Source organism: Muntiacus reevesi, chromosome 3 (assembly GCF_963930625.1).
Source record: "Muntiacus reevesi chromosome 3, mMunRee1.1, whole genome shotgun sequence".
NCBI classification, from domain to species: domain Eukaryota; kingdom Metazoa; phylum Chordata; class Mammalia; order Artiodactyla; family Cervidae; genus Muntiacus; species Muntiacus reevesi.
Genome location: NC_089251.1, coordinates 82,741,886 through 82,765,538, shown reverse-complemented (window position 1 = coordinate 82,765,538; position 23,653 = coordinate 82,741,886). Strand labels below are relative to the sequence as shown.

Here is a 23,653-nt window from a genome sequence, read left to right as displayed (position 1 = left end):
ACACAGTGGAGAAAATTCTCATTGCAGTTACCCAATGAGTTAATCCCAGTGATGGGCTGGATTCTTAATTCTTCCAGTGGGTTAAGAACGTAGACTTTGGAATGAGACTTATCTGAGGGTGATGGGAATCAAATCACTGCTTAAAACTCACATCTGGTTTGCTACCTTCTTGGAGCTTTTTCTTTCTCCATCATGTAGAGATAATAATGCCCATCTCATGAATTGTTATAAGGATTAAAAAAGATAATGTTATGTAATTACTTTGAACAGTATCTGGTATAAAGTAATGCTTAGTTAATAGTGTTTATTACAAGAATTAGTAGAGATTAGAGATGCTAGAGCTTACACACAACATATATATCCTGTTGTCTTTTCATTTTATTGTGCAGAAATAGGGGGAAAAGCTTGATTTTTTTTTCTCAGTATAGTTTAATTTTAATACTTTTACATGATTTTATAAATGAGTTATTTTTATTTATAGTTTATTACAAATCCATTGAACACTCTGGAATGTATGGAATCAGAGAGCAAGATCAAGAAAAATGGCTGAGCAGTAAAAATTAAGAGTAAGTGGAATTTTACTTTGTAATTTATTTAGAAAACACTCATTTTCTTTGCCTTTTAATTTTCTGAGTGGTTTTTGGCCTCTTTCTGAAATTTTTCTTCCTCTTGATGATGCTTTTCACATCTCTGTTGTGTAACCAGTCATCACGTTCAGCCTCCCATCTAAGCTGTTTGAGACCTTTGAGGGGGGAGAAGAAAGATGAGCACGCTGTAGATTCTTAGGGCCTCCAGCGAACATCCCGAGGGACAGGAGCTTCCAGTCTGCCATGGCCTACAGTCACTTCCCATCTGTTCCACAAACCCCTGCTTGTTCGTTGCTTTCCTTCTGTACTTATCATCAAAGATTTACTTACAAATAAACAACTAGGACAGGAAAGGAAAAATGCTCTAAAGATTGTCTTTTCCCCGAACACTTACTGGTGAAAGAAGAGCAGCCAGTTAACTATCAATATCAGAAATAATTAAAAGGTGTATAAAATATTTATAAAGTTACTTAGTAAATTTATACTATATAAAAATAGCCTGCCTCCATTAAAAAAAAAAGTAATTTTTGTAGGCTATAGTCTTTTTTGCTGTAGTGTACTTTTTAATCCCATATGCTCTGCTGACCGAAGTGAAAAAGTCATTCCTTCCAGTTTGTAAGGAATCATTTTTCCTTTCTTACTATCAAAAGGTCCTCCAAAAATATTTAGATCTTCAGAAATTATAACTTAAGACTATTTTAAAACCTCAATAAAAATTCAAGTTACTTACTTGCATTATCTTTGTTAGCCATGGCATTCATGCCAATGTTATCAAACTTTGATCCCATATTTTCATCCAACAGGTGGCCAAACTTAAAAAGAAGAGTGGTGGGGGCGGGGAGTAAATTTATTAGAGAACTTACAACATAGAACAGCTAAGTGCTTAAAACAATACATTAGTCTTACCTCTTCAGCAGATACAAATACGTTGGAGTCATCAAAGTCTCTCTTCTTTTTTTTTCTCGGTACTAAAGAAAAGTATAAACCTACATTATTAAATTGTAAATCCAATAATTTTGCAGAAATAAGATCTTCAACATAGTTTTGTTAATATATATTTATTTGGCTTAAAACACACAGTTGTAATTATCTTCTATAAGCATCACTAGGCAGCTGGCATTTAAAGACAGAAAAATAACTTGAGTTAGTATACAGTACTCAAGTTAATATCCCAATAGAACTGTTCAGGTGACAATAGTGTCTTCTTGTCTTTCAGATTTGACCATCAATCAAAGTTTGCCCTATTTCAAAGTATCTGGCAAGATTAAAATTCTGAAATTGACACGGATGTATTTTAAATATTTAAGGTTAACTGTAAATTCTAATTAAGTCAGAGGTTTTGTTCCTTGGAGTAACTATGAAGAAGTGATGGAGGGTTTGTTTATTGTGTTATAACTAGAGTTTTGTTTACTACTTGAAATAAAGCAGTTCTTTAAAAAAAAACCTCCCCTATAATTCTAAATATATAAACCTTTCAACACAGAAGAAATAATAAAGCATTTTTAACATGTTACATTTTTTCATCTCCATTACAGTTTATTATAACCTACTGAATACATGGGGCTCCGCTGTCCAGTAGGACCCTGTTTCTCCTTATTTACCCCCACTCTTTCCTCTCTGGTAGCCACAAGCTTGTTTTCTATGTCTGTGAGTCTGTTTTTTAAATAAGTTCATTAATATTTATTACATTTTAACTCACATTTAAAATAATTAAAACTATATTAACTAAAAGTATCACTTTTCCCCATTTTCACTTTACCTGAAACAGCATTCAAACTCTATTATCAATGTTTCTGGTACCACGAGAGCCGCTTAAAACTGCCTGGTGCCCATTTGCAGTCATATGCTCCCTTCCACGGAAGGCTCCGCTTTTTCTGGCTCTTTCATATAAATGGGATCATGTAGGATGTGGTTTTCAGCCTCTTTTACTGAATGTAACTTTTTTTTTCTGGCTTGCGGTAGTTTCCCAAGCAGGGACTGAACCCAGGCCCCTGGTAGTGAAAGCCTGAGTCCTAACTACTGGACTGCCAGGGAATTCCCAGCAAAACATTTTTGAGGCTCATTCACCTTATAGCATATATCAATATTTCATTCCATTTTATCGCTGAACATTATTATATGGGCTTCTTCTATTTTTTGCTTGTACATTCAACAGACATTTGGTTGTTCCCACTTTTTGGCTATTATGAATATTGCTGCTATGAACAGTCATGTACATGTCTTTGCATGGATATACCAGAACCATTTTTCATAAGTTTCTAGAGCATTTCATCTTCCAAAGTGAAATGTGTATTATTTCTGAATTGTGCATAATGCTATTTTTCTCCTAAGCTAAAATTTCCATTTGTATACTATCAGGAAAGGTCTTGGTTTTCATTCATCCTACAGGCATATAGTTAAAACTTTAATTAGCAAGTACTTCTGCTGAACTGCTTCCTTCAGGTTTATTCTTTTTCTTCCTAAAGATTTGTTTATTCTTAAGAATAGCCAACGTAGGGTGAATTCCCCCACACTCATCAATTCATCTCTTTGCTGCTTCTTTCCTTTTTAAATCCCTTTGTTTTTTAAAAAATCAATTCTGTCACATATCCTTTAATCTGTATCCAAAACTATTACCCACTGAGATTTGATGTCTTTTCAGGCTAATATCTTCTGAAATGGCACTTTATTAAAAATAAGGTCAATGAGAGAGCATCTTTTAATACAACAGGCTCAGTAGGATTTAAAGCAACATCTTTTCTGAGACATTTTGAGGAAAACTGGCTTATGGGCATATGCTACTATTAAAAGTGTGACCTTCTATCAGTCAATGAAAGACAAAATTTGAATGGTAACATGTTATGATGTAAATATGCATCAGGTAAATCTAAGAGAACTGAGATGTTAGCAGTATTTAAACTTTGTAGGCATCAATGTCTCTGAGGGACTACTACCCACCCAGAGTGATTGTTTAACAAAATATTGTCAAGTGTTTTAAACTTTGCAGGTCTATTTTTATTCATTAGCATTTATAGCTGACCCTTGAAAAATGTGTAGGTTAGGGACACCAACCTCTGTGCAGCCAAAAACAGGAATATAACTTTACAGTCAGCCTTCCGCATCCTCAGATTCAACCAACTGAGGACCATGTAGTCTGCGGTATGTGTTTATTGGGGGGGGGAATCCCTGTACCAGCAGACCCATTCAGTTTAAACCCATGTTATTTAAGGGTCAAATGTACCATGGTACTAGTAAGCAGAAATAAACAGGCATTATAATCAAAGTTTTTGTTTTGTTTTTTTAAAGGTAGGTGTGTGTGAATTCATCCACAAATTAAGGAATAAAATATTTGTATTTATTATAGTGCTTTCTACAATTTTATAAAAAAATTTTATCACCTGATATATATATAGTGCTTTTTTCCTTTTATTAGTACCGTAGAAGTATTACACTAAAAGGCATAATCTGTTAGGATATACTTTAAAAAATATTAAGAGAACAAATTAGCAGAAATAAAAACTCTCATTTTACATATTTTTGAGATCATTTTGTCATGGCAGCTCTCATTAAAAAAAGAAAATGGCGTTAATAAAGAGCATGGGTTTTTAAACAGATGGATCAAATGGGAAGGTAAGAGTTGATAAAAGGAAAAATGCAACAGGCTGTCTATGAAAATCCTGGGCTTATGTTATTAAAGGTTTAAACATTCATGAAAAGATGATCCAGGGGTATTTAAATGAGAGGAGTGAATTCAGGAAAGAAAATAATTGGAGAATGTGAAAAACAACAATATATATTAAAAATTCATAAAACTTATTACCCAATAGAAAAGTTAATTTCCCAAAAATGATAATGAATGCTAGCTTTCACATTCAGTGCTTAGGTTTAAAAGAGACTAAATACATTTTCTTACCTTGAAATGACCCAGCAAAGTCAAAATCATTTGCACCTTTTCTCTTGTTTTTCTTATTATTGACTTTAAGTCTGACTTCATCATCAAGTTCTGTTACCAGAAACAAAAACATAAAAACCCTGTTGTTATTAAGCAATTTAAAAAAACTGCTGCAGAACTACTGTGATGAATATAGATTAACTTTAACATTATTGCAAATTATCAATCCAGTATTTTTAAAAGGCAGTTTAACGTAACAGGTCAAGAGGAATAGCACAGACAGTCTCAATAGTGATTAAAATAGAAGTCCAAAACAGAACTCAGCTGCTTAAAAACCCAAAAACTTCAGTGTCAAGTGAGATGGGAAAATCTTTAAATTTCTGGCTGATTTAAGTATAAATCTGAATACGAGATAATATTAAAAAACCTTTTAAGAGAAAAACTAGCCTCTACTGAGGCAGAAAGTTTGTTTAAAGGTTTACCTGGAATGCCCTCATTCTCATCATCTAACACATCCATGAATGTTCCTCCATCTTCTTCAATTTCAGCGAATTCTTCATTCATACTTCCTAACGAAACTTCATCATCATCCAAATTATCAAGGTCGTCATCTTCTGAATCTTCATTTTCTGAGTCATCCTTAGCTCCTTTTGCTTTCTTCTTCATGTTGCTGAAGGAAAATAACAACTTGTAATGTAAATGAGGACTCTGTTTTCTAAAGTATGTTTTGATGACCAGCAGGATGTTAGGCTATTAACAGAATTCAAAGGAGAGCTACAGACACCTCAGAGCCTTTATTTAACATACTAACAAGCATTATAAAAGTCCAAAAATGAAAGTACTACATTTATTTCCCAAAATTCAATGTCTTTCTCCTCTATAACACATAGTCCTGTGCTCCACTATTCTGAAAGGCAGTAATTTGAGAAATGCTGGGAAAAAAACAGTTTAAAAAAAAAATTTAAGAAAAGCATATTACCTAGCGAAATCAAGGTCATCCATTCCAGAGGTGAAGCAATTATCATCTTCAAATGTGTCTGCCAGAGAGCAATATACAAATTTTGAGATACAGCAATAAATAACAAACTTGACACATCTTATACCAAAATCAACACATATGACTGTTGTTTGTGATAAGTAAACACCAAAATGATATACATCTGACACTGCAGGTATTTTATTAATCTACACATATCTATGTACTATGCTGGCCTTAATTAAATCCCTAAACTAAACGTGTTCTGGTTAATTTTAGCTTCTTTCTACAGTTCTTTAATGCAATGAGGGAAAATGTCAAATAAAAGAGTATTTAGCAATTGCAGTCCTTTTTACTCCATTAGAACTGTTTTAAGTGCTTATTTTTAGTAGGTGTGATATAATATGCAACAAGTTAGCTCAATGTAAACTTTTCTAATTTCCCAATTTTTGCTTCAGTCTAAATTTCAATAAAAATTTTCAAGCTCTGTGGATTATAAAGGTAAACAAATTACCAATCATCTTTTCAAATTCCTCATCGTCCACATCTTCTATACTTTCTTCATCTTCATTCCGCTTTTGTTTCACTTTAACACTAGCAACTTTTTTATAATACCTAAAATAAAATGCATGTTATACATTGATATTTGATGATTTTATCAAAGGGCCTGTTCTACAATCATCAAAAGACTTACGGTCAATGCCACAAACAAGTGTAAAAGCTGTCAATTCAGCTGGCATATAAATGACTAAAATTTGTATTATAGAAAAAAGTTTTAAATTCAAAGCAGTTGGAAACTTTTGAAATGTGAAGGAAAATAAATTTCAGTGATTTAGGCTTGGTTCTTCATAAAAACACTGTAAGTCATCTTAATTAAATGGCACAGTAAAAGGTTGTTTTAGTATCAACGCTAAATGTGCACCATTTTATTCTAATGTTAGAAACTGGCTCTAAATAACCTCTAATCTCAATATTTTATCAGTTCAACCTATTCTTCTATCAGGTATAACGAAACTTAGCATTCTGCCGATGGGATCATACCCTCAAAATTCTTTACACAAAATGTTTTTAAAAAGCAAATCAAATCAAATCAAACCAAATTAACCAATCATCCAGATTAGATAACAGTTCCTTTACTATTATCACAAGGCATTAGTAGTAATACTCTTAATAGTAGATTTAGGACTTATCTCCATAGTGCAAAAGTCACTTCATTGGTGTATGACTCTTTGCGAGCCTATGGATGTAGCCCTCCAGGCTCCTCTGTCCATGGGATTCTCTAGGCAAGAATACTGGAGTGGGTTGCCATGGCCTCCTTCTGGGGATCTTCCCAACCCAGGGATAGAACCGTGTTTCTTACATCTCTGGCATTAGCAGGCAGGTTCTCTACCACTAGCACCACCTGGGAAGCCCTATCTCCAGAGTAGTGCAATGAATTTTGCTAATTCTACTTAGAGCCATGTTTTAGACAAATAACTTATGAGTTATTTATCATTATATTAGATTGATACAGATTTAAGCCTCTAAGAAAACTATTATACTAAAAAAAAAAAACTGAAGATTAAATTTCACAAGATTCTTAAAATTTATGCTAAATTGTTAAAAAACAAAACCTTCAAATTTATTTGTTTTAGTTTCATTTAGATATCTTAACATTTAGCAAACTGAACATTTCTAAACTCCCCTAACAAAAATGGATTGACGTATCCTTTAATTTGTCCAAGACAGGCCTATGTTAACAAAGCATTTATGGAATCTAAAAATTTTAAATTTAACAGCTCTTCAAATGAACCAGTGAACCAGTATATTACATATATTACCTGTAGAAAAACACTTCATCTACTGGTATTTGGCTTTCTTCTTTTGCAAGGAACTCCTTACTGTTAACTATGAAAACAAGTTAAAAATTTTAAGTAATTCTTCTTATGTTCTTCAAGCTTTTAAGACTAAGTACAGAATATCTATAAATCTAAAGTCTCAAAATGTAAGGAAGTTGCAAAGATGGCATCTTATAATGTGAAGAACAGCCTGGAAAAGTCTGCATGGAGGAAACCCAACATCTGAAATTTTATCGGCTACAATCATTTGTAACCAGCAGTGGATCACAGTGAAAGAGCAGGGTTCTCCTGTCCTCCCACTGCACCCGGGATCCAAACTTCCCAAGAGAAAAAAAAAATTCATCATCACTTATAGTGTTTCCTCATCAGCATAAAAATTTTCAGAATCATCTTGATTAAAAAGGGTATTTGGCTTCTCTAATTCCAACCCTAACTTTGGGTAAGTCTTTTTATGTCTCTGGACCTCTGTGAGATAAGTCAGTTAAAATTAAATGATTTATAAGTTGTAACTGAATCTTAGACTCTGAACAAGAAGGAACTGGGATCTAGTATGTAAATAAATGTCTGCTGTGAATACAAAGAGAATTAGATGCATAAGATGAGTACTAAATACCTGTAGAAATAAGTTTAAAATAACATTCAGTGACAAAAATTTGTTGTAGCTATTCTGCCAAGCCCATATTAGAGAGCTTAAGATGGTGTGAACTGTAAAGAAAATTATATATGGGGGGTGGGGTTGGTGTCAGTGACAGAGCTATAGCTTTACCTACGGATGATACAAGAATGGCAAATTGTTCATTGTTAAAAGACTGGTGATGGTTACAGGGGTGGGCTGGGGTGGAGAATCCATCATACCACTAGTGTGTATACTCTGGATATGTTTGAAATGTTTTGTAATTAAAAAGAAAAAAAGGCCCAGTCATAGTAAACGTGAAAATATACACATTCTTGAACACAAAGATGGATAATATCTCTGATGTTTAGGTTTTATTCTGATAAGCAGAGCAAAGAATATCACAATCTGTGTGCTACTAACTTGCACTATTGTCAGTTTCAACTGTCCAGGCTTTATACTTACCAGCAAGACTACGAATATCCTTCATAAAATGTTTTCTTTTTGGCTGCATCACAACACTGTCTGTGTTTTCTGAAATGTAAAATCAAGACAGTGTAAAGTAAAACCAAGTTATATATGCTCATGTTGTTTATTAAATATCAACAGTGAAAACTGAAAAGTTTATCAAATAGAAGTATACCTTTGCCTTTATGTGGCTTTGGATTTCGATATACAAATCGATCCAAGAACCTCATTAGTGTGAAATCCTGCAGTGGATCCCCTGAGTACTCAATATAATTTCCCTGAAAGATGAGGGGAGGGAATTAAGAACTTAACTTGAAATATATAAACACACACACACACAGAGAAGAAACAAGAAAAACACAAGCATCTACTACACTGTTTCAAAGGCACAAATGTGCAATAAAATACCCTTCAAACATCCTTCTCACGCACATTATTCTTTCCTTAAAGAAATTAAGCACACACTCATACATATTCTATAATGCACTGCTGATTTTGTGAAGAGGCAAACAGTATTAATACTGTAGGTTATCTAACCATTAACCAGGAACCAAATGCTGAGTGACAAACACGGCAAAAGGGGAAGGGGAGGGGAGCCTTTCTCCAGGAGCAATAAATAATCAGGATGTAATATATAACGGTTGTGGTTCTATAACATCCACATACTCCCACTCATCTCAGAGTGGGAGCAACGATCTGCGGCTCCGTATCAAACAAATCACTGCTCCTTTACAACAGCAGAAAAGCATACACAATTCTACCTAGCAGTCACTGACTACTTCAGACAGAATTACTTATTTTCTTTAATTTCTTGTCTTCTGAATATTTGAGACTTACCTGAAGAATAGTCTTTGCAAAAAGGGCCACAGAAGGATGAAAATGCTCAGATAGCTGGAAAGAAACATGTGAAATAAGGTCAACTCCTACCAAAACTGCAGGTTACTTAAGAAAATCCCCCAAACTGAAACTGAAGCGAATACATCAAAAGAGTGATTCTCAAAATCTGGTCTCAGGAACACTTTGTATACTTAAAAATTAAGGACCTCAAGAGCTTCTGTGATTTAAGTGGGACATATCTACTGATACTTACTTTATTAGAAATTACAACAGAAAAAAATCTGAACACTTACAGTTCATTTAAAATTAATAAACCTATTACATATTAATATAAATAACAACATGTAGAATGAAAAGTAACTTTTTCAAAACAAATGAACATTAATGGTAAGAGTAGCATTATTTTACAGCTTTGCAAATCTAACGTCTGGTTTAAAAGAAGACAGCAGATTCTCATATCTATTTCTGTATTCCATGTTATTTTAGTTGAAGTGTGTTTAGGAAATTTGGCCTCACACAGATATATAGTTGGAAAAAAATGGGGGATTAACCAATAGTCTTTCACATAAATGTGGATTTTTTTCCTTTGATACTATACCAAAGATGAGCTGCAATATGGAGTCTAAAACCCTATCAACTTTTGGTATTTGCTACTTAAAATTAACTGGTCTAGAGTGAATGAATCTTTTATCCATGCTTGACTTATAACACTGTGCACTGGTCATTTATAAAATACTGATTTTGTGAATTATGCAATTGCTTCAAAATGCTGGTGACATCTAATTAAACATCACAAAAACCATAGTATCACCATGGATTTCATTAGAAAAGATACCAAGAAACTGTTAAGCTTAAGATGGTGGTTATAGGAGTTCTAAAATTTTAACCAAAGCTTGAATTTCATCACTGACAACAGATACTGTCAGCTGTTTCATTTGAAGTAAAAGATTTACTTCATTCATTTTCAAGAAAATATCTCCCAAATATAAAAGTGTGAATGACCAGTCTGTCTGTCAGCCAGTCTTTCATGAAAAAAGTAGCCAGCTGCATTTCCAACAACTATACAGGCACTTCTTGAGATGTGAGAAAACTCTCATATTTAGGTACTTTGGGGTTAAGATAATAAAACCAACAATTTTCCTTGCTTCATCATACTTATGTGATACTGGCTTTCCCCCTCCCTTTCAAGTATATGGCAATGAAGAACATAATGGCCATGAGTACAGCTTGGTACTACTGTTTTTATTTCTGCTAAAGTCACCAGCAGTTTAACCATCATTTAATTCCACCAGTGAACCATCAACAGTGACAAAGGCAAATAATATCTTGGTATCATTTTCAAAGTAGTTGTGACCTTTCAGATTCACTAACAAGGTGTCAGGGACCCACAGGAGTCTGCATAGGAAGACATTTGTGTTAGCAAAACCCCAGAAAAAGGTTATTAGGAATGAGTTCCTCTTACACATTTATAAGGTAACTTTGCTTGCAAACAGTTCTACTACCACAAAATTTTTCAGAGATACCCAACTGCTGTAATTTGGTCGCTAAGTTGTGTCCAACTCTGTGATCCCATGGACTGTAGCCCGTCACTCTCCTCTGTCCATGGAATCTTCCCAGCCCAGGGATCGGACCCACATCTCTTGCATTGGCAGGTGGGTTCACCACCAAGCCACCAGAGAAGCCCTGAGGTATCCAATGCATAAAGCAAAATGTATCCATTTTACAGAGCTATTATATACAATAGCATACTTGCAAAAAGCAAAATTTATTTATAGCCATGAATAATATTATTTTGCACACACATTAAGATTTTCTACATGTGAATGCAGAAATGTTTAAATTTAATGTTTATTACAGGCAACAGAAATATGGGTTAAAAGGCATTACAGCCAGGTGACATACTTCAAATTGCTTTCTTATGCTGACTAATTTCTAAATAACTCCTCTATTTATCACTTACAAGAAAAATGGAAAAGAAACTATTAAATCCATGGGGGCAAACATATGGCACAGATGAATTAAGAGACAATTTGGAATTATTTCACCTTTTTGAGTTCCCAAAGACTTGTATTTTCAGCTCCACAGTACAAAGGGTTTCTACTGAATGGATCGTATGTGTTTAACCGTCTGCCACCTGCAAACAAACACAGAGTATTTCTCAAATGCTCCACTCCTAGCCCCAGAGGTCACTAACCCACCAGGAATAACGCTGTCACCAACAGCACTCTTAGTCAACTGGGCATCCGACCTGGATCAAAAACTCCAAGCCCACCAGAACCCGTACCTACGGTAGCCATCTGCTTTTGAATAAACCAGGCAGCATGTTTACCCCAACTACTAAAAGCTCCCCTTCCCATTTCTTTTAGGTCAATTAGATCCTAAGTGTTAAGATGGCAAAGGACCTGAAGATGAAACAGGTCTAAATTCTTTTGGAACTTTAGAGTGCAATGAATATTTGTCATTAAATTATGCCTGAAGTAAGTCTCACTTGGAACAGGTTTCATACTATGTTCTTCATGTTTTCAGCAACTCTGCATTACACAATTTACAACAAGGAACCTTTAGAACACAGAAGGAACTGTCTACTTCACAATGTATATACTCATCATCCTTCTAAAGGATTATTCCCAGGTTAGCCCTCCGATGGATTCTTTAAAAAACAACTTTCCTGGTGGCTACCATACTTTTCTTGTACACTTTACAGGCTAACTAAGGTTCAGACAGGTGAACTACTCTGACCAAGAGTTCCAAATGTTGGAAGAATGGGTCTGGCAACTTTTCTAAATATGTATTTTAATTGAAGGATAATTACTTTACAATCTTGTGGTGGTTTTTGTTACACATCGACATAAATCAGCCATGGGTGCACATGTGTCCCCATGCACATGTGTTCATGCACATGCTGAACCCCCCTCCTCCCTCCCTCCCAACTCATCCCTCTGGGTTGTCCCAGAGAACTGGTTTTCAGTGCCCTGCTTCATTCATCAAACTTGCACTGGTCATCTATTTTACATATGGTAATATACATGTTTCAGTGCTATTCTCTCATATCATCCCACCCTCACCTTCTCCTACATAGTCCAAAAGACTATTCTTTTGCTGCTTTGTATATAGGGTCATTGTTACCATCTTTCTAAATTCCATACATATGCGTTAATACACTGTATTGGTGTTCTCTATCTGACTTATGTCACTCTGTGTAATAGGCTCCAGTTTCATCCACCTCATTAGAACTGACTCAAATGTGTTCTTTTTTATAGCTGAGTAACACTCCACTGTTAATACTTCCTTATCCATTCCTTTGCTGATGGACGTCTAGGTTTCTTCCATGTCCTAGCTGTTGTAAACAGCTGGCACCTTTCTTGATCCTCAAGGCTAGTGTTTTCTTTTAGCCTTAAATGAAGAGTCTGCATTTCTACAATTTCTTTTGGCTCTAATATTCTATTAATAGATTCAATTCAGTTGATGTGTGTATGGAACTCCTAAGTTTCTATCTGAGTTGGCCAAAAGGTTCCTTCCACTTTTTCTGCAACATTATATGGAAAAACTCAAAGGAACTTTTTGGTCAACCCAATATACCAAAAAGAGTTTTCAATTCTCAAACATTACTTTAAGGAACTACAGAGCGTAAATATGATGCTCAAACAAAATAACCACAAGTTTTATACTTCATGTATGTGTTAGTCGCTCAGTCGTGTCCGACTCTTTGCGACCCAATGGACTGTAGCCCGCCAGGCTCTTTTGTCCATGGGATTCTCCAGGCGAGAATACTGGAGTGGGTTGCCATTTCCTTCTCCAATTATACTTCATAACATATAACAAATACTTTTGTTTATAAGTCAAACTTTTGTATACACATGTGTTGTTTTCATATATGTTCCATGTAGGAAGCCTTTACATGTACAGATAAAGATCAAGAAACTAAACTCGGTCAAAGGTATAAACTGACTACAGCTGAAGAAAAAGAGATCTATTGTGCATTAAACATGACCACAGTTTTCTCACTAAATCTTCACAACTCGAAAAGGTATCTGCTTTAATTTCTAAGATTTAAATTATTTAAAAATATGTACTTATTATCTGTGGTTTAAATGCTAAGTTGTGTCTGACTCCTGCAACCCTGTGGACTGTAGTCTGCCAGGCTCCTCTTTTCTGTGGGATTCTCCAGGCAAGGACACTAGGGTGGGTTGCCATTTCCTTCTCCAGGGGATCTTCCCAAACCAGGAATCAAACCTGGGTCTCCTGCATTGCAGGCAGATTCATTACTGAGTAAGCTACTTCTTATCTGTAGTACTGTTCATAAGTAAATCAATGATTCATTATGTTAAAAATTTTAGTTCTAAGATCCTATATGTACCTAGTGATGAGAGCTCCCATCTAAAAGAAAATAATACTGAGAACTTCTGAAGTGCATACTGTTAATTTCTATTAAGATCAAAGGGAAATTCAAAGATTCAAAAGAAAAATTTAAAGATTTTAGAAACTCACCTTTTAAATTATCAAAGTGCACCCACGAAGCAGACTCTACCTTTCTGGTTCCCACATGACTTTCAGACTCAGTTTCTTCCATCTCAGCTTTTTTCACGGTATCTGTTTCTGTTTCTTTATCTGCATCAGTGAATTTTTCTGCTTCTTCATCATCTGCTATGTCAATAAAATTTTCTTCCTCATCAGACTCCTTAAAAAAATGGTTTAATGAATCTGGTTTAATCAACTATTAAATCCATATTCAATTATCTGAGGTGGTTTTGAAGAAGACTTGCTTATTGCAATTCTGATGAAACATGAAAGTTCCAAAAATGAAATTTAGATGAGAGGAGATCATATTCTTATTGCTAAATGGAATAAAGTTTTGAATCAAGAATCCATGAGACTCTGAAAGCATTCAGTCCTCAAATAAATTTTTGACTTGTTATAAATAAACAACCTATAAGGCAGGTGATATTATGTCCATTTCACAACTGAGGAGACAGGTTTAAGAGATCTACTAGTTCTAAATCCTCTATGCTGTTGTTGTTCAGTGGCTAAGTCCTGTCCAACTCTTCACAACCCGACTGGTCTGCAGCATGCCAAGCTTCCCTGTCCTTCATTATCTCCCAGACAAACTCATGTCCATTGAGTCAGTGATGCGATCTAACCAGCTTATCCTCTGTTGCCCCCTTCTCCTCTTGCCATCAATCTTTCACAGCATCACAGAATCCCACTTTATGGTAGTTTACTACCAGGAAAGGGTCAAGCAATATGCCCACCTAGTTAACTGCATACCAGTTAACTAAAATCCAGGTCAGTCTGATTCCAGGACTCACACTCTACATACTCCAGAGAACTGAGTATGTATGTTACTGTCATCAAAGCAAAGAAAAATACCAAATATAGTTCAGAAACCACTTGATTTAAAAAGCAGTTGTAACATATACCAGATGATCATCCAGTTGACTTCTTAAACCTGGTTTTGCTTTAAGGATCTCAGACACAAGATACAAAGCTCCACATATAAATGGTGGCATCTGTTCACAAGTGACTTGAAGTAACCTCTTCACAAAAGCCTTCACCCTCCGCAACACAATGTCAGCTTTCAGAGACTTGTAGACAAGGTTAAGAAACATGGCTTGCTTAGAACACAACATCAACCCCGGATCCAGCATCTTCCTGCAAAACAGAAACAAGATCATGTTTATTTATGAAACATCCCCAAACCCAGTGACTAATAAATATCCTTATCTTAGTTAGGGATAGAAACGGCAGCCCACTCTAGTATTCTTGCCTGGAAAATCCCATGAACAGAGGACACTGGTAGTCTACAGTTCACGGGGCTGCAAAGAGTCGGACATGACTGAGTAACTTCACTTTCCCACTTATTTTAGAATAAAAGATCATTTCTGTCCTAAGAAGTAAGATGGAAGTGAATAACCAGAACAGAAAGAATGATGATATTACCAGAGAGAAAAAATCCACAGGAGCAGGAAACTTTTTTTGGGTTTCTTCTCTTTTCCAAGTGGTTTTCCATTCTCTAGACCAACAGGGTACATACCTAACAGTATACTTTTCATACAGATACAGAACTGTTCATGGAAGGCTAATCCAAAACCAAACAATGAAAACTGTGAACCAGACAGGGTTCTTATCCTTGCATCACTACCTACCAGCTGGGTGACCAGAGGCTGCCTCCACACTGCTCTGTGAAGGCCATACGTGCACAGTAGAAAACTGAATTGTGAGTCTCTCTAGTTGAATGTACTAACTGTATGAATCCTTCCTATACACACTATTCCCTCTGCCCAGAATGCTCTTCTCCAACTGTCTGCACATCCATAGATTCCTTCATTATTCTTGGTCCCGTGTTTATGTTCTTTACAGTTTAACATTTTGTTGCCTTTCTTTCCCCCCTCAAAGTCCAATGGAACAGGCACTGTGCCTGCTATTCACTGCTGTAACCCTAGTACCTTGCACTTAATAAGCACTCGAATGTTTGTTGAATGAACAAATGGTTCATGATGTGGTGAGTGGTTGTTCAATATATCTTGTAACAGCAGATGGCTCAGCGTCTCACTAGGAATACAATCCAATTTTGGACAACTCATTTTTGCCAGAAAACAAACACCTTCTTTATCCACAGCTGAAATCGAATGTGTAATTTCCAACTATTAATTTTACTACTGCCTTCTGATGCAACACAAGCAACGAGCAAAAGTAAACTAGCGGAACCACATCAAACTAAAACACTTCTTCACAGCAAAGGAAACCATCAACAAATTGAAAGGGCAACCTATGGAATGGGAGGAAATATTTGCAAACCATGTATCTGATAAAGCAGTAGTATTAGTTGCTCAGTCGTGTCTAACTCTTTGAGACCCCATGGACTGTAGTCTGCCAGGCTCCTCTGTCTATGGGATTCTCCAGGCAAGAATACTGGAGTGGATTGCCATTCCCTTCTCCAGAGGATCTTCCCGACCCAGGGATCAAACCCTGGGCTCTGCATTGCAGGCACATTCTTTACCATCTGAGCCACCAGGAAGATCCAATCTCTGATAAAGAGTTAATATAAAAAACACATAAGGAACCTCATGTAATTTAACAGCAAAAATCTCCCAAGAAACCCAACTAAAAAATGGGCAAAGGATCTGAATAGACATTTTTCCAAAGAAGATATACAAATGGCCAAAAGGTACATGAAACAGGTGCTCAAGACCACTAACCATCAGGGTAATCAAAACCACATTGAGATACCAACTCACACCCATTAGGATGGCTATTATAAAAAAGCAAGAGATAACATTGAAAAGGACATGGAAAAAATGGAATCCATATACACTGGTGGTAGGAATATAAATTGGCACAACCATTATGGAAAGCCATAAGGCAGTTCCTCAACAAATTAAAAATAGAACTACCATATAACCCAGCAACTCCACTTCTGGGCATATACCAAAGGAAATGAAATCAGTCTGTCAAGGGACATCTGCACTCCCATGTTCACTGTATTATTCACAATAGCTGAAGTATGGAAACAACCTGTGTGTGTGTTAGCAGATGAATGGATGAAGAAGATATGTTATATATACATAATGGATTATTATTCAGCCATGAGAAAGAAGGAAGTCCCACTTGTGACATGTATAAACCTGGAGAACATTATGCCTAGTGAAGTAAGTCAGAAAGACAACTACTCTGATTTCACGTATAAATAGAATCTTAAAAAAATAAAAAATCAAATTCATAGAAAACAGAGAACAGACTGGTAGTTGCCAGGGGTAGGGGGTGGGTAATAGGGAATAGGGAGATGTTGGTCAAAGGGTGCAAACTTCCAGCTTCATGGTGAATATTTAATGATACTGTACTGTAGACTTGAAATTTGCTGAGAATAGATCTTCAGCATTCTAACCCCTCCTAGGAGTAACTATGTAACTACATGAAGTAATGGAGGTGTTAAGGAACTTGAAGATGGTAAACATCACAATGTATACATGTATCAAATCTTCACTGTGTGCTTTAAACATATACAATTTTATGGGTCAATAAAATGATTAAAAACCCACAACAAAGTAACCTAATTATATTTTTACAGCCTTTCAAATACCTGACTTTTTACTATGGCTATTATTTGTCCTTCTCTCCCCCACAGTTTCAGGAGGTTGCTGAACTATTATCTCATATAACTTTTAAAGTCTCTTTTCATCCTGTTTGCTGAATCCTAGAGATGCTCCAATTGGTCTGGACCCCCAGATATTAGGAAACCCAGAATAAACACAATCCTCCAGATAGCCACTCCAAAAGCAGAATCATCACTTTTGTTCTAAGCACTGTTATTTTTTTTACTAACACCAGAAATGAAAATATTTAACCTTGTGAAGCATATTTTCGTATTCTTCACCTATCTAGTTTTCTCCATTTTGCCAATTCCACAATTCTAGTACCTATTGGTGATATTCTGAGATAGTCAGTGTTATTCAAGTAAGTTTTTACTTTTGGCTGTACCACATGGCATGTGGGTACTTCCCTGACCAGGAATGGAACCTGGGGCCCCCTGAATAGAAGTGCAGAGTCCTGATCACTGGATCGCCTGAGAATTCCCCAAATAAACTTTGATATTCCACTTTTTTCTCATTTAAATTTTTCAACACTTCCATCCATTCTGCCACTCATTTTTAATAAGTTCCATTACACATCAATAGAAACATTTGAGAATTTAAAGGGATGTGTCTTCACCATTTGACAGAGGTATGTTCCTGAAGTTTTTGATAAATTATGTTTTTGTAAACTAAATCATTTCTTCACTTCTTTTATCCCTCAATTAAGAGCAGGGAATTTTTATTTAAAGTATTTTTAATAAAATCAAGAGAAAATAAATATTTTAAAAAACCTTAAAAGGCCTTTGAAGTCATCCATCTGTGAGATCTCTTGGCAAGTAATAATTTGAAGAGTTTAAGAATGAACTCCTCAGACATGTTAGACCCCTGTGTTCAACACTGAGATGTTAAATGGATATTAGAAAAATAAGTTTTCCAATAGATTTCAAACTTTCCAAAAACTAGAAATTCTTATGACCCTCAAAAGTTGCTAAAGAACCTAACCCTGAAACCTCTACATTTTCAGCCTTGGAAGTCTTTCCAAACTAAAAAATTAAGAATTACTTTAAAATTAAAAAAAAAATTTCATTTCTGGCAGTGCCTCATGTGTTACAGGATCCTAATTCTCCAACCGGAAGTTGAACTTGGGCCACAGCAGTGAAAGTGCTGAGACCAAACCATTGGACCACCAGGGAATTAGGGATAGAGTACTTAGACTCTTAAGAATTATGGAAAGAATTCTAAGATATTTTTTAATGTATCAGCCCAATCAGCACCATGAAACACCGTGAACTCTGAGTCACTAGGCCTGGATCTGCCACCTAAGTTGATCTCATGCTGTGTGTGTGACCTTGCACAAATTACTGCACCTCACAGACTGGAGAGCTCGTAAAAGGATTAAACTGAAGAAATGTAAGTGAGTAATAATAGCCAGCACTTATCAAAGCACTGAACTACCTGTTGGGCTGTTAGAAGCACAGCATACACTGGCGATTACACGGGCTTACAAATACATTAACTCACTATGGCTGATTCATGCTGATGTGTGGCAGAAACCAACACTGTCCTGTAAAGCGATTATCCTTCAATTAAAAAGTAAATAAATTAAAAAATACATTAACTCATTAATCTTATTAAAACCTCGGTTCTTTCATTGTTTAGCTGCGTAGCTGTGGGGAAGTTTCATAATCTTCATTAAAAACCCTATGAGGTAGGTGCTTTTCATTTTACAGACAAATAAAAGCATAGTACAATGGGATCAATCATGTTTACCAATAGGGCTTTAATGAAAATTAAAGTAACTTGTCCTTTGGACAAACTATAGGACTCAAATCTAGGCTTAGATCTAAGATATTAACCACTATATTGTTTCTTGCAAGCTGTATGTATGTAAAATTAAAAAATGAATTAGAAATAGTTTGTTGTACTTCAATAGTTCCCAAGTATACAAACTTCAAAATATCTGCCCTGAATGGGTGCACTGCAGGACAGTTGCAAATTCAGTAATCTAGTACCAAAATCTTAATACTAATATTTAAAAAAATATTCCAAAACCACAAGGCTCCTCCTCAACCTTCCTAGGTAAAAACTTTGTTTACCGTTTATTTGTCTTCCCCAACATGAATGAAAGTGTTTTAGAGGGAATTTTGTTCAGTGCTATATCCTGAGTTCTTGAATAGTACCCAGCACATAGTTGACACTCAACAATTTCTTGATGAATGAACAAATGGCAGTGTGAAGGACAAGAGAAAAGAAATATAGGATCAAGGATGGGGACTTCTCAAAACAAAAAAATAATAAATGGCATATTCAAAGCATGTTAATACAGACGCCCAACAGGGAACTAAAGATTAAATGACTCAAAAGCTGGTGAAGAGCAAGTTACCGAGGGGTGCCAAAAACCCTACTTTCTTTCTACTGCCCCCCAGACAGGCACTGCAGTATATTATACCACATTATTTCTCATTCACGTATTACGATGCTAAGTACTTACCGATACAATGCTGCATAATATCGATCTGATATCGTCTGCTGAGAATTCATGACTTGGAATAGTAACATTAAAGCCTGCACACTGGTATTAAAATTCACAGCATGAAGCACTTTGAACAGCGTGTCAACCTGCTCCCTCACTTTGTCATCACCAGTCTGGGCATAGGGGTATGCCCTATTCACTCCTGTTAAAAGGGCACTGAGCATTTTTGATTCAATATCTTTTTTCTTGATGCAAGTCCGAAAAAAACAAAAATAAAGAGTTATTAATTTGTTAGCTAGTTCACTTTCTTCATGAGAGAGGACCATTTGATTTAAAAAGCAAATTGCATAATACTGGGCTTTGGCACTGATATTTGAGCGGAACAGCAGTCTCTCTACTTCACCACACACAACTCCTTTCATGTTGGGATGTTTACAAAGCAGTGTCTCCAACAGATGGGAGGCTTTGGTGGCTATTCTGTTCTGAGGATCTCCCAGTTTATTGACCACCTGCACAAGAAAGGCCTTTTCTTCCTCAGGTTTGTTACAAAGAAGCTCGTGAGCCACCATGAGGGCTCGAGTTTTGGTGGTTACTAATGAATCATGACTTAAAGTTTCTAAGACTTGCACAAATTCAGCCACTAAGTGCTTCAGCTGGTGTTCAAAATACCATACTATGAGTCTTCTGTCTCTGGAGTCCCTGTTGCCACTGGACAACTGCTCTAGTTTGTCGAAAGGATGCTGGCTGAAAACCCGTAGCTTTCGATTATCTGGCAAAAGGTCTGTAATAAGTAACTCTTTGAAAGTATCCAAAGCCATGAGGCACTGCTGTTTGCTGCCCTTCTTTTTAACAAGGTTCACAAGAGTTTCCACAAACTGGAGTGTGTGAATAGCATCATCCTGAATAAGAAGAATCATGGCTGCCATTCTGTCACCTAGAGTCCCTGATGATACAATCGCCTTCATCCAGGTAGAAGAGGCTCCCTTTTGGTTATTCGTCTTATTTTTGAATAAATTGATTTCATGTTCATACAACTTCTGAGCCAAGGCTTTGTACTTAGACACAACATCCCGAGGCTGGGGTTCCAAACAATATTCATCACTATACTCCAGATCATACCATTTGCCGCCAGACTTAAGCAACAATGTTTGTCTCTCAAAAAATTCAAAGACGTCCTGTTGCTTATCTTTCTTTGCTTTTGTTATGGCACTGCTGTTCTCATCAGAGTGCTGTTCTGGCCTCTTCTTATTTTTCACCTTACTTTCACTTTCTGCTGTCTTTTGCTTTTTACTATCTACTTTAGAAACTCTTGCTTCCTTCTTGCTGGACTCTTCTTTTTTAGCTGGTTGATCTTCTTCAATTAGGAAAGCTTTTGCGTACTTGGCCAAACTAAGATTCTGAATAAATGCTTCCAATTCACCTTGCTGAAGATCATCAATTGCTCCTTTTTTGCCTCCATCCACAACTTCCTCATTCTCATCCAAAGCAGCCAACATAAGATAATCTTGCTGCATAGAAACATATGAAAAGTTAAAAATAAATTACAAATCTAACAGTTTAATAAAAACTTCAAAATTTAATGATACTTATATCACTGAAATCAATTATCCATGAAATTGAGTTATCATAGTATTGCCTGGGCTCCCTTTCACACCCAAAGTACTTGATAAAACAAAGATTTAAACGCAAAGGGAATTCTCTGGCAGTCCAGTGGTTAGGACTCTGCGCTTTCACTGCCTTAGGCCAAGGTTCAAACCCTGGTCAGGGAACTATGACCCTGCAGGTCAAGTGGCACAGCCAAAAAAAAAAAATTTAAATGTGAAAAACAAAACCACAGAGTAACAGGAGAAAGCACAACATAAAAGAAGAAGAAGAAGAAGAAGAAGAAGAAAAAAAACCAGGGTAGGGAAAGATTCTAAATATGACATAAAACTCAGGTCCCATATGGAAAAGAATGGATAAATTTACCATTCTCTCATACACACAAAACATATACAAAAATCAGAAGACAGATAAGTTGGAAAAAAACAGTAACTGGCAACTCCTATCAAAGTAATCTGGCTTAATATTTAATATAAAAGTTCCTATGCATCAGTTAAGTGACAATCCAACAGAAAGATGTGCAAGTATATAAACAAATGGTTCACAGAAAAAAGAGGTTCTTTAAAAATATGAAAAGATGCTTAACCTCACTCACATTTAAAGAAGTCCAAATTAAAATCACAATGATATATCCATTTTTAAACATGTCAGACAAGTATAGATGATACTAACCAGGTGGTGCTGGGGAGAGGGTGAAGGAAAAAAAGCACTTTCCCATATGGTTGATGGAAGTTCTTTAAGGAAAGCAATTTGCCAACTTCAATCAAAATACCTGACATACATCCTTTGACTCAGCAGTTTCATTTCTATAAATTTAGAAATCCACTTACTAATGTGGGGAAAGATATACATATTCAAGGCTATTTACTGAAGCATTATTTAAAACAGCAAAAGACTGACAAATATCCGCAATAAATGGCTGGTTAGATAAATTAAGATGACGACTTATGCTGACATAAAACCAATGACAGAACTTTATATACTGATATGGAAGCATCTCTGAAACAGTGAGAAAAAGATCTAAAATAGTATAGATATACTATACCTTTTGTGTAAAAATAACAAATACAGGCGTGTGTGTATTTGTTTGAAAGATATAAAAGACACTAAAATGATTGCTTCCTGAAGGGGAAACTGCATGGCTGGAGATTAAAGTGGGAAAGACGGCCTTTCATTATGCACTTCCTCCTTTAAAATGCAACCCAAGTACAGACCAAACTGTCAGTCTGCCCAGGGAAACTGTTTCTCCTGCCTCTAATCGCTGACCCCATTCCACCCCCTCCCACACTGCCCAGAAAGTCTACCCTCAAAACAATTAATACAAAGCCAAACTGTCACATATTTGCTCCAAATCTTCTAAAGATTTCCCATAAAATGAGAGCCTAAATCCACCCTGTTATGTCTCTGACCTCATTTCTTACCGCTCTTCTCTCACCTCACTTGACCTCAGCTGCACTATTTTACTGTTCCCGGGACAACAAAACCTCAACAAAACCTGGGCTCACTCCTTTCTTCCCTCCCGTTTTCTGCTCAAACACCTCAGCGCTGGATCCCCCAATCACCTAGTTTAAAACTGTAACGCCCTCTACCACTCTTTATCCTCCCTCGTTTTAGCTTTCGTCAGAGCTCTAGTCAGCGTTTGATATACTGGGTATTACAAAGTTTGTTTACCGTTTCATTAATATGTAAATTCCAAGAGGGCAGAAAGATTCTCGAGCGTAAAGTGAGGTGTGTGGTCTTAAGTTAAAATCCTAACACCAGTGAGATCGCAAACACGGATGTCAAGAGGTCGGAACGACAACAGACAGTCCTCTCCGACCTGATGGAGTGCCATTTATATACAGCGTCAATAAAAAGAGAAGATCACCTACATTTTAAGAAAAGACACGGTAAAAAAAAAAGTTCAATTCTAAACGACACTTTTCTTGCAATATTACGGGAAAGAAGTGCAGGAAACGCGCAGAGTACATTTAGAAGCTGGAGTCTGAGTCCGCGACGCCCTCCCGCTCCGCAGCTCGGGGGCTGCTTGGCCACTTGACCCGCCACTCGCGGGGCAATTCCACTCGCGACCCCGCCACGCGCCTGTCTCCTTTCTTCGGAAGCCCGAGGCCATTACCTTGGTGCCTCCGAGCCGCAACACTTCCTGAAGGGAGAACGCATCCTCGGTTTCATCGTTATCATCCTCTTCGTCTTCGTCCGGATCTTCTAGCCCGTTCTCCGGGCCCCAGGGCCGCTTGGCATAGAACTCCAAAGGTTTCTCGGCTGCCGCCATAGCAAGCGAAGCACGCGCGCAAGGCCCGTAGCTTTCTTCCGCTAGGC

The 23,653-nt window shown here is 36.4% G+C and overlaps 2 protein-coding genes across 4 annotated transcripts in view; one reads left to right on the top strand and one right to left on the bottom strand.

Annotated features, from left to right (window-relative positions):
- Positions 1–2,100, top strand: part of CEBPZOS (CEBPZ opposite strand) — a 35,249-nt gene extending 33,149 nt beyond the window's left edge. For all 3 annotated transcript variants that reach the window (XM_065929434.1, XM_065929437.1, XM_065929436.1), the window contains exons 4-5: positions 482–566; positions 1,804–2,100. In XM_065929434.1, coding sequence (XP_065785506.1) covers positions 482–564 — 83 coding nt within the window. In that variant the 3' untranslated portion in view covers positions 565–566; positions 1,804–2,100. The remainder of the gene's footprint in view (positions 1–481; positions 567–1,803) is intronic.
- Positions 55–23,652, bottom strand: CEBPZ (CCAAT enhancer binding protein zeta). Its single transcript, XM_065929427.1, has 16 exons — positions 23,451–23,652; positions 19,751–21,240; positions 14,608–14,839; positions 13,679–13,868; positions 11,236–11,324; positions 9,191–9,244; positions 8,529–8,631; positions 8,351–8,419; positions 7,255–7,321; positions 5,949–6,049; positions 5,438–5,495; positions 4,941–5,128; positions 4,480–4,569; positions 1,494–1,555; positions 1,318–1,399; positions 55–742 (listed from the first exon to the last, which is right to left on the bottom strand). Exons 1-16 carry the CDS (start codon positions 23,604–23,606, stop codon positions 606–608), a joined length of 3,168 nt encoding a protein of 1,055 aa, XP_065785499.1. The 5' UTR covers positions 23,607–23,652; the 3' UTR covers positions 55–605.
- Position 23,653: the final 1 nt, after the last annotated feature.

Coding starts and splice junctions, on each gene's coding strand:
- CEBPZ (XM_065929427.1), bottom strand. CDS start 23,606: ATGGCGGCAGCCGAGAAACCTTTGGAGTTCTATGCCAAGCGGCCCTGG. Junction 9,245..11,235: donor GTCTTTGGGAACTCAAAAAG/GTGAAATAATTC, acceptor GTTTCTTTCCAG/CTATCTGAGCATTTTCATCC. Junction 8,420..8,528: donor AAAGCCACATAAAGGCAAAG/GTATACTTCTAT, acceptor TTTACATTTCAG/AAAACACAGACAGTGTTGTG.